Source organism: Bombina bombina, chromosome 1, assembly GCF_027579735.1.
Source record: "Bombina bombina isolate aBomBom1 chromosome 1, aBomBom1.pri, whole genome shotgun sequence".
NCBI lineage: Eukaryota > Metazoa > Chordata > Amphibia > Anura > Bombinatoridae > Bombina > Bombina bombina.
Window position 1 is genome coordinate 1321855646 of NC_069499.1, and position 12076 is coordinate 1321867721.

The window sequence follows — 12076 nt, forward strand, 5'->3', positions numbered from 1 at the left end:
CTGAACTCTCCTCTTACCAGAATAGATAACAAACAAGGAAGATGTTTGTCTGAAATCCTTAGTTGCTTGTAAATAGAACTTTAAAGCACAAACTACATCAAGATTGTGTAATAGGCGTTCCTTCTTCGAAGATGGATTAGGACACAGAGAAGGAACAACTATTTCCTGGTTAATATTCTTGTTAGAAACAACTTTAGGAAGAAATCCAGGCTGGGTACGCAAAACTACCTTATCTGCGTGGAACACCAGGTAAGGTGAATCACACTGTAAGGCAGATAATTCTGAAACTCTTCGAGCAGAAGAGATAGCTATCAAAAACAAAACTTTCCAAGATAACAACTTAATGTCTATGGAATGTAAAGGTTCAAACGGAACCCCTTGAAGAACTGAAAGAACTAGATTCAAACTCCATGGCAGAGTCACAGGTTTATAGACAGGCTTGATTCTGACTAAAGCCTGAGCAAACGCTTGAACGTCTGGGTACCTCTGCCAGACGCTTGTGTAACAGGATAGACAAAGCAGATATTTGTCCTTTTTGGAGAAAGGACAATATCCTGGGAATCCATCCATTAGTAACCCTTGGATTCACACCAACAAAGATATTTCCGCCATATCTTATGGTAGACTTTCTAGCCTGAATCAGAGTATCTATAACTGACTCAGAGAACCCACGCTTTGATAGAATTAAGCGTTCAATCTCCAAGCAGTCAGACGTAGAGAAACTAAATTTGGATGCTTGAACGGACCCTGAATTAGAAGATCCTGCCTCATTGGCAGTGTCCATGGTGGGACAGATGACATGTCCACTAGGTCTGCATACCAAGTCCTGCGTGGCCACGCAGGCGCTATCAGAATCACTGAAGCCTTCTCCTGCTTGATTCTGGCAACCAGACGCGGGAGGAGAGGAAACGGTGGAAAAACATAAGCCAGATTGAAGGACCAAGGCGCTGCTAGAGCATCTATCAATACCGCCTTGGGATCCCGGGACCTGGACCAGTAGAGAGGAAGTTTGGTGTTCTGACGGGACCCCATCAGATCCAACTCTGGGGTGCCCCATAGCTGAGTCAGCTGGGCAAATACCTCCGGGTGGAGTTCCTGGGATGTGAATTGCTGAGAGATGGCAGGAGTAATCCTCCGCCCACCTGATTATTTTGGTTACTTCCGTCATCGCTAGAACTCTTTGTTCCCCCCTGATAATTGACGTAAGCTACAGTCGTGATGTTGTCCGACTGAAATCTGATGAATTTGTCCGCCGCTAGTTGAGGCCATGCCTGAAGAGCGTTGAATATCGCCCTCAGTTCCAGAATGTTTATCGGGAGAAGAGTTTCTTCTCGAGACTATAAGCCCTGAGCTTTCTGGGAGTCCCAGACTGCACCCCAGCCTAACAGACTGGCGTCGGTCGTTACGATGATCCACTCTGGCCTGCGGAAACATATTCCTTGAGACAGGTGATCCTGAGAACCACCAGAGAAGAGAATCTCTGGTCTCCTGGTCCAACTGAATTTGAGGAGACAAATCTGCATAATCCCCATTCCACTGTTTGAGCATGCATAGTTGCAGTGGTCTGAGGTGTATCCGAGCAAAAGGGACTATGTCCATTGCCGCAACCATTAGTCCGATTGTCTCCATGCACTGAGCCACAGATGGCCGAGGAATGGAATAAAGAGCTCGGCAAGTAGTTAAGAGTTTTAGCTTTTTGACCTCCGTCAGAAATATTTTCATTTCTATCGAGTCTATCAGGGTTCCTAGGAATGGAACTCTTGTGAGGGGGGAGAGAGAACTCTTTTTGATGTTCACCTTCCACCCGTGAGATCTCAGAAAGGCCAATACAATCTCTGTGTGAAACTTGGTTCTTTGGAAAGTTGACGCCTGAATTAAGATGTCGTCTAGGTAAGGCGCCACTGCTATGCCCCGCGGTCTTAGAACCGCCAGGAGGGACCCTAGCACCTTTGTGAAAATTCTGGGAGCAGTGGCCAACCCGAAAGGAAGAGCCACAAACTGAAAATGCTTGTCCAGAAAGGCGAACCTGAGAAACTGGTGATGATCTTTGTGGATAGGAATGTGCAGATACGCATCCTTTAGATCCACGGTAGTCATTTTGACCCTCCTGGATCATTGGTAAGATTGTCCGAATGGTCTCCATCTTGAATGATGGGACTCTGAGGAATTTGTTTCGAATTTTGAGATCCAGGATTGGTCTGAAAGTTCCTTCTTTCTTGGGAACCACAAACAGGTTTGAGTAAAACCCCAGTCCTTGTTCTGCAATTGGAACTGGGTGGATCACTCCCATTGTATGTAGATCTTCTACACAGCGTAAAAAACGCCTCTTTCTTTGTCTGATCTGTAGACAGATGAGAAATGTGGAACCTTCCCCTTGGAGGAGAGTCCTTGAATTCTAGAAGGTATCCCTGGGCTACAATCTCTAATGCCCAAGGATCGTGTACATCTCTTGCCAAGGCCTGAGCGAAGAGAGAGAGTCTGCCCCCTACTAGATCCGGTCCCGGATCGGGGGCTACCCCTTCATGCTGTCTTGGTGGCAGCTGCAGGCTTTTTGGCCTGTTTACCCTTATTCCAGCCCTGGTAAGGTTTCCAGTTTGCCTTGGGCTGTGAAGCGTTACCCTCTTGCTTTGCAGCCGGAGAGGATGAAGCGGGGCCGTTCCTGAAATTGCGAAAGGAACGAAAATTAGCTTTGTTCTTTGTTTTAAAGGCTTTGTCCTGAGGGAGAGCATGGCCTTTTCCCCCGGTGATATCTGAAATAATCTCTTTCAATTCAGGCCCGAATAGGGTCTTCCCTTTGAAAGGAATGTTCAAAAGCTTGGATTTAGACAACACATCGGCCGACCAGGACTTTCGCCATAGCGCCCTGCGCGCCAAAATGGCGAAACCTGAATTTTTTTTTTTAATATTTTTTTTTCGCCGCTAACAGCTATTTGTTAAGCGGCGTCAGTGATAAAAGAATTAGCTAGCTTTAGAGCCTTAATTCTATCCATAATTTCCTCATATGAGGTCTCCGTCTGGAGAGAGTCTTCCAGCGCCTCAAACCAGAAAGCAGCTGCAGTAGTTACAGGAATAATGCAGGCAATAGGTTGGAGAAGAAAACCTTGTTGAACAAAAATGTTCTTAAGTAAACCCTCTAACTTCTTATCCATAGGGTCTTTAAAAGCACAACTGTCTTCAATTGGTATGGTTGTGCGTTTAGCTAGTGTAGAAACAGCCCCCTCCACCTTAGGGACCGTCTGCCACGAGTACCGCATGGGGTCAGATATGGGGAACATTTTCTTAAAAACAGGAGGGGGGACAAAAGGGACACCTGGCCTATCCCACTCCCTAGTAACGATATCCGCAATCCTCTTAGGGACCGGAAACGCATCCATGTAAACAATGACCTCTAGGTACTTGTCCATTTTGCACAATTTCTCTGGGATCACCAAAGGGTCACAGTCATCCAGAGTAGCTAATACCTCCCTAAGTAAAACACGGAGGTGTTCTAGTTTAAATTTAAAAGCCAATGTATCTGAATCTGTCTGGGGAGGAACCCTTCCTGAATCAAGAGACTTCTCCCTCAGACATCAAATCCCTCGCTCCCACTTCAGAGCGTTGTGAGGGTATATCGGATACGGCTATCAAAGCGTCAGAAAGCTCATAATCTGTTCTTAAAACGGAGCTATCACGCTTTGCAGGTAACACGGGCAGTTTAGATAAGAAGGCTGTAAGAGAATTATCCATGACTGCCGCTAAGTCTTGTAATGTAAAAGGGTTAGACGCACTAGAGGTACTAGGCGTCGCTTGCGCGGGCGTAACTGGTTGTGACACTTGGGGAGAGGCAGACGTTACCTTCAGTCTGAGAATCATCTTGGGCCACATTCTTAAGTGTAACAATATGATCTTTAAAGTGTATAGACATAACAGTACAAGTGGGACACATTCTGAGAGGGGGTTCCACCAGGGCTTCTAAACACATTGAACAAGGATTTTCCTTAGTGTCAGACATGTTTAACAGACTAGTAGAGTACACAAACAGGCTTGGAACCACTTTAATCAAATAAAAAACACAATTTGAATAAAATGTTACTGTGCCTTTAAGAGATAAAAAGAGCACACAATTTTACAAAACGGTGAAAAATGCAGCAATCTTTCTGAAATTTTCACAGTATGTAGCTAAAGCCTTAAGATTGCACCCCAAGTTTCAAAACGATTAACCCCTTAATGCCCAAACCGGAGCAGCCTAAAGCCAACACCTGGTTAAATCACTACAGCACCTTGCCACAGCCTTGCTGTGGCCCTACCTTCCCTTAGGGATCAGATTTGGGGGAATATAGCTTCTTTTAGGCCCTCAAACATCAGCAGGACCCTCCATGTGAAACAGCATGAACTTCTCTGCAATTCTAACTGTGCATCTGAGGCAATTAGGCCCCTCCCACTCTACTCCAGAGCTGTGAGGCCTAGCAAATCACTCCTAAGTGACTAAAAAACAGCCATGTGGTAATAACCCCAGAAAAACCCCCAAAAGGGCTTTCAAAGTGTCTTGCAAAACGATTTTTCCTTAGCCAAACAATCGATTGCCCTAAATAAGTGTCAACCAGTATATTAGCCCTATTATGTAAGCATTCAATTCCTTACTAAGTCTGTGAACATAGCTTACCCTCCCCTCATGGGGATCTTGTCAGTCTTCTAGCATTATCTCAGTCTTGTCTAGAAATAAATGACTGAACATACCTTATTGCAGATCACACTGCAAACTGTTCCCCCCAACTGAAGTTTTCTGGTACTCCTCAGTCCTGTGTGGGAACAGCAGTGGATTTTAGTTACAACATGCTAAAATCATTTTCCTCTCAGCAGAAATCATCACTTTTCTGCTAGAGAGTAAATAGTACAAACCGGTACCATTTAAAATAAACTTTTGATTGAAGATAATAAAACTACAATTCTAACACCACATTCATTTTACACTCCCGAGAGAGACCCTAGTGCTTAGAGCCGGCAAAGAGAATGACTGGGGGGTGGAGCTAGAGGGGGAGCTATATGGACAGCTTTGCTGTGTGCTCTCTTTGCTACTTCCTGTAGGGAATGAGAATATCCCACAAGTAAAGGATGAATCCATGGACTGGATACACCTTGCAAGAGAAATTATAGTTATCCCCCTTTTTTTTATATTTTCTATATGTTTTTATATATTTTTATACATATAGATATTAAGTATTTTTACTTGTAAAGTGTAAAATAATGAAATTAAGTTGCAATAATAAGACAGAGCGAGATCAGGTGAAATTAGTATTTGCATAAATATTGCAAAGTAATCGGCTGATAAATAATTTACTGAAGCATAACAGCCCACAGTATAACACTAGTTGCCAGCAGTCAAAATGGTTGATGCTGTGCACATAGAGGACCGACGTGTATAAGTTCTGGAGATGTAGGGGGGCGGCCCCACCTCTGAAGAAGCGACCAATAGCGTTGCAAAACGCGTCAGGCTCCGCCCCGACACTTACACGCTCTGCATCTGTAGCACTATAGGCAAACAGGCATGTTGCGGTTCATCTTCTGCTGACAAGCCTAAAGCATACACTACAGCAGCAGTTTCTTTTATGCAGATCAGATGCAACAAATTTTATTTTGTTTTATTACAAGTGTGTTGTGAAGTGTTTTTACAAGACTTTAATAGTTTTTTAGTGTGACACCAGTGTGGACTTTGCCCCTCACATTGGGGATTGTAATAAACTGGAATTTTATATACATCCACCAGTCTGCTCTTTACAGCTAGATGGCTCCCCCCACTCCCTGATACACATACAAAGGGAAAGTAGAGAGGAAATAAATTGGTCTAAAACACGGATCAAAAAGCTGCACCGGTAGGGGAGACGCATTGCTACGCTGAACACTGAGCAGTGAAAAACAACGCTGGATGATTGGACAAGGCTAATTACAGCCCCCACGCCAAACTCTTACCTCATATCAATTGAGGTAATACCAAGTGAGTGGCCATCATGTGTTTTTTCTGTTTGTGAAGCCATAATATACTACACCCAGATCCGGCTTTTTTGTGCGCCCCCTCCCTCTTCTACCCACTTCTCATATATATACTTCTGTATATATGTCCCAAGACTATGTACATATAAGACAATATATATTGTGATAACCTAAACAGCTTTTAGAGTGCCAAATAAGAGTAATTCCCTGGAGTAATGGATCCTGGACTCTCACCACGTGTATGAAAGAAAGGAAGAAACATTTTAACAAAAATCAGACGTTAATGAAATTACACTTTCACCATTATTTTTAAACTTAAGTTTTGCAAGGTTTTGCTTTTTTTTTGTGTGCACATAATATACATCCTACCATTATTCCCAGAACTTATTCTTTTGGTGCCCACACACTGGCACCAACTTATCAGCAACTATAAATGTTTTCATCTGGGAATAAACCTTGGTTAGTTATTTCTATGGGATTGTGTTTTACACAAATAGCACCCTCTTAGCCCACTTTGTTTATTACACAGAAACTTGCAGTTGTATCCATTTACGCCACATTATGTTAACATCCTTGGAAGAGCTTTGACAACTTCCAGAAACATTTTCTCAGGATAACTAAACAATAAAACCTCAAACACTCATGAATAATAACACCTGTTTAATATAAAGATTAATATAAACTGTACATGTGCCAGGCATAATATTTTTGTTTAATTTAAAAACTTTGCAATATAATATATTTATTTTCTCAAGCATTTAAATACAACTACCGTGGCAGACTGTTCATATGAATTCCTTTTCTATAAATCTTTTAAATCAGGGTGTTTAAAAGAAATAGATGTGTCTAAAAGATAATATTGCTGCATCACAAAGGTAGAAAAAGCAGTCCTTAGTGCAGAAGATTCTTGAGTCTCTGGAGAAATGAAATTCACCGATAACGGTTCCCTACTGATAAAGCCATGGGGCCTCAGTTTGGTAAGCAAAAGTGACCTTCGTTTTTCAGATCAGGTAGTCAGAGAATAAGCCTTTGATTGATAATTTTTCTGTTTATTTCTGCAAGTGCTACTGAAAATACAAAAGCCTTTTCATCTGAGAGGTTGGCATACATATCGACTTCCTTCTCCTGTTTTTCTGCAAAGAGAAACATAAATTTATAAAACAAAGATATAATTCACACTTTCAAGTTGATAAAAACACTACAAATACAGTTCGCAAGGTTAAACATTTGTAGTGCTTCCCTTTAGTCCTAAGTGAAGAACAAATTCTTAAACTCACTCATCATCCTCTGCTAGTCTATTAAACATTTTTACACACCAGATTTATTTAAAATGCATGTGTTTATGGACTATTCATAATTATTTTGCAAAGGTCCTTATGTCAGCTATGGATGTGATGCGTTGCCTAACATCTGTAAGATCTGGTCCCCTTTTTATATCACCATCCGAATGAGTACAATTATCAGAATGAATACACAGTGTTTGGTGAGTTAGGTACAAAGATTTCTGAAACACAACAAAGTTATAATATTCCAAACATTTTATAAGTTGTAGGCTTAAAATATTTTTTGTAGAGGGCAGAAATTAAAGGACCAGTTTATTAGGTTACATTATAATTGTTTAGACTATTATAAAAAAATATCTTAACTAACATTTATGAAGGGAGTTTATTAGATACCATATATGTACATAAGCCCTTGTCTTTAAAGATGGGAGATACAACAAGAAAAGGTTCTGAGTTAAAACCAAATACAGAGATGAACAATTATTTTAAATTAATTAAGTCAGTAGCACAGTAATATTTATTACAATTTAACAATGAAATGAAAATATACCATTTCTAAATAATGTATGTTTGTGATTTGTGGAATAAAGTATGAGTAAATCATGAGTGATGTATGGAAGAAATAAATACACAACATGACTATATAGGAGTTTGCAAAAGCTTTTAATCTTTAGAATAATATATAATTATCTAATAAAATGCATCTCTTGCGCCCATTTACTTTGTATATGACAAATGCAGAAGAATTTGATGAACTATGATCGGGGAAAATTTTATTTAAAAGGGACATTCTACTCCAGAATGTTTTTGTTTTGTTCAAAAAGATAGATAATCCCTTTATTACCCATTTCCCAGTTTTGAATTACCAACAGTTATATTAATATACTTTTAATCTCTGTGATTAACTTGTATCTATTACTAAGCCCCTACATTTTTAGAGATTTCTCTCCATGTCAACAAGTCTTTGATCAGACTACACCGTTATTTTATTTTTAAATAATAACAATAAAAACCTCATCCTCTTTAAAGAGATTAGCAATAAGCCCACTTCCATTTTCAGTTGCATTCCTTAAAGTATTTGCTCTTTCTTTTCTCTAGTAAAAACAAAACAGAATTATTGAGACAGTCTGCAATTTGCTTATCTCCTTCCACCACTCTACTCTTAGCTTTTGGGTTACATATATAGATGATCTGACCCTTTTATAAAAAAAAAAAAGTTTACTTACTATAGGCCAGGCACAGTTATTTTCTGGTGGCACATACTGTAGATGCGAGGAAGTTATTGACATTTTAAGGGATTAAAACAAAATTGATACCTTTTTCATCTTCCTGTTTTTTGATGGATGTGGTTTTTGGTCGTCCTCTCCCACGTCTACCAAGTTCTGATTGACTGTTCGATCGTGACCTTTTCCTATTTTCCAAGTCTTTACTTACGGTGGAGTTTATTCTCTCTCTTTTCACTCTCTCAGTCCTCCGTCTTTTGAAGTCAGACCTATTTTCTGAACAAACCATAAAGTTAATTTTAGTATTATAAAACCAAATTCAATATTTTTACAAATGTAGATATTTTTTAGATTATATTTTGTTAATAAACCAAAATCAATAGCAAGAGCATATTGCTCAATTAGAAATAGGATAAAAATTAAGTAGATAAGCAGTTGCCCAATATCAGTCTATATTTATTGCACTGTCTGACATTTGTCAAACATGAGAACATTTAGCAGCACTCACTATTAAATAGTACTAATACTCCTTTAAATAGGCCAATATCCAAAGCCTAAAACCCTGGTGGTTTTAAAAACCATCCTCTTTCTGATAGCTACAGAAAAACATAAATTATGCTTACCTGATCATTTTCTTTTCTTCTGACGGGAAGAGTCCACAGCTGCATTCATTAATTTTGGCAAATACAGAACCTGGCCACCAGGAGGAGGCAGACACCCCAGCCAAAGGCTTAAATGCCTCCCCCACTTCCCTCATCCCCCAATCATTCTGCCAAGGGAACAAGGAACAGTAGGAGAATATCAGGGTGAAAAAAAAAAAGGTGCCAGAAGAACAAAAATTATTGCCGCCTCATAGACAAAGCACGGGCGGGAGCTGTGGACTCTTCCCGTCACAAGAAAAGAAAATTATCAGGTAAGTAAAATTTATGTTTTTCTTAAACAGGAAGAGTCCACAGCTGCATTCATTACTTTTGGTAAAACAATACCCAAGCTATGGGACACTGAATGCAAACAACGAGTGGGTACAAAAAGACGGCCCCTTTGAAAGGGACCACAACCTGAAATTACCCAACACCCTATAAAAATATAAACGAAAAACCAGCAAAGCCGAGCTAGAGACCACTCAGTCCCAGAGTCCATCATGCACAAACATCCTCCGAGGAGACAACCCTGCGGTGTTTGACTCCCATGAAGAGTACCAAGCCGAAAAGACGAGGACCACTACCTGCCCCCAAAAGGGAGAACAGATTCCCAGAAGAATCCAAAAAGGATCATTCCGCACGGCTCAACAAACAGTACAACCCACGGTTGTCTTATAATAGTAGCACCCAGGGAGACGAACTCCCTAGAAACACAAGGACTTAAAGAGGACTCGAGTGACACCCTCATATCCCTGACAGCACTATACCATAAAGGTACTCCAGAAAAATATGGAGTTCCCTGCTGCCTCATATCAGATCGAAACCTGCAGGCTAGGCAAGCATAGACAGCAGAAATAGGATAACTAGCCCAACAGTTAGTAAAGAGCTCTCCAAGAGAACCTCAAACGTTCTGAACAGGAACTCTCAATGACCAGCTCCCAGGTAGGAAAGCTGACTCAGCCATTGTGAAACCCAAACCACCGAAAGGCTTCTTAAAGCCTGCTAACACACATTCAAAGGTGCAATAAGCTGTAGCTGGTTACAAACTGCAAACCTTCCAAAAACTAAACAGCCCTTCGAATACCGGGCTCCAAGAAGCATCTCCTCCCAGCACCAGATGCCGGTAGAAAAGAGGAAGACATCAGAAGTCCTCCCACAGAAGGGGAGGAGAGACTCTAGAAGAAAACGGTCAATACTGCATAGATTAACTGATCCCCGACCTTCCCTCCAGGGTAATGGTTCTAGCCCAAAGGCTAATCAAAGACCGGAGACAAGAGTCCCTGACCTCTGGAAGAAAAAGGATGGATCTACGAGGAGCAAAGCCCCCCGAGTAGAACTCTGACTGCTACTACAAACGGCATGCTACCGTGAGTCAGGACAGACTTTGTGCTCGGGTACGAGACCCCCTACACTGCTATCGTCCCTAAAGAGGAACATTTCTCAAGGGAAGAGGGTTCTCAGACCCCAAGCATCTAAATATCAGAATCCAACATTTAACAGGAGCCCAATCAGGGTTCAAACCCCCAGCCTCCTGCTACAGGAATGGTGGAACCAGTTACTACTCCACATCTTCCTTTCCAGGATTCTGAAAATGCAAGAAGGGAAAAACCCTTACAAGGTAAGAAAATAAGGACCCACAGTTTGCCACAGATACTAAGGTAACTCCTAACCAGGAGAACCCGTCACCGACTCTAGGAGAGAAAGGGACTAAAGCAAATGAAACACCTGGAGTCTACAAGGAACATCAAATGCGCCAAGAGACCAGTAGGGACCATTCAGAGAGACCTGGAACCTAAGCCACAGGCATCTCCCATGAGAAACAGAGCCCAGCCCCCCTCTGAGAGGCACGCGGGACCACAAACACCTATGGTGAGACAGAACCGTCCACACCCAATCCAGGGAGAGACATGGTCCTAGGCCAGAGTCCTCGAAAACAGAATCAATCGAAAGATCTAACTTCCTGAGGAACCCTAAGTGGCCTCCTATGAATATAATTATTTCTTTTTATATCTCCTAAGAATACACCATAGACTTGGCGATCTAGCAACAGCCTCAAACCCAAGAGTCTGAAAGAACTCCTGAACAGTTTAAGAATTCGGCACCCAGTGCACCTGGATCGCAAAGAAAAATCTCGTAGACGAGCGTAACCACCAACAACCGAATGCGAATGTGAACCCTGGACCTTGCTTGCCATCCCAGTGAGTTGGACGTAAACCACCCTCCATGAAGCCCCTAACAGAGCATGGAGGATAAATGGTCAACTAACTGACCCCAGAAGGGCTACCGTCTGAAACCAACCTCGGCTCTTTGCGGTTAAGCCCCAAGCCTAGAGTTGCAACGAGGACGCGGATAACACTCGAACGTTGAAGACCCTGGAAATTGTTAGTTTACAGTTTGTCTGTATTTAACACATCACAATAGGATAACAGTAAAAAAATCATAATTTATGCTTACCAGATGAATTCCTTACTGTTGGTAAAATATAACACCTGGCCACCAGGAGGCGGCAGACACCACAGCCAAAGACTTGAATATCCCTCCCACTTCCCCTATGTCCCCAGTCATTCTGCCGAAGGAAACAAGGAAAAGTAGGAGAAACATCAGGGTATAAAGGTGCCAGAAAAAAATAATATAAAAAAAGGAGCCACCCAACAAAAATAAATTACGAGCGGGAATCGTAGACTCTCCCTGCCAGGAAGGAAAGGAATTTATCTGGTAAACATAAATTATCTTTTCCTTCCATAAGGCAGGGAGAGTCCACAACTTCATTCCTTACTGTCTGGAAAACTATACCCAGGCTGCAGAGGACACTGACGGAATAACGGGAGGGTACAAAATAAGTGACCAAGTAGTCACACAAAAAAAAAAAAGAGTACACTTGAGAGCACTCAGCCCCTCATGAGTTTATAAAAGTATGGCGTGATGTGCGTGAAAGAATTGACACATTAAAAACAAACACTTT

General features: G+C 41.5%; 1 protein-coding gene across 2 annotated transcripts in view; it reads right to left on the reverse strand.

Annotated features, from left to right (window-relative positions):
• Positions 1-6607: 6607 nt before the first annotated feature.
• The window catches only part of C1H16orf87 (chromosome 1 C16orf87 homolog), a 149491-nt gene continuing 144022 nt past the window's right edge, over positions 6608-12076 (reverse strand). For both annotated transcript variants that reach the window (XM_053701908.1, XM_053701916.1), the window contains exons 3-4: positions 8567-8749; positions 6608-7100 (exon numbers count right to left, since the gene is read on the reverse strand). In XM_053701908.1, coding sequence (XP_053557883.1) covers positions 6982-7100; positions 8567-8749 — 302 coding nt within the window. In that variant the 3' untranslated portion in view covers positions 6608-6981. The remainder of the gene's footprint in view (positions 7101-8566; positions 8750-12076) is intronic.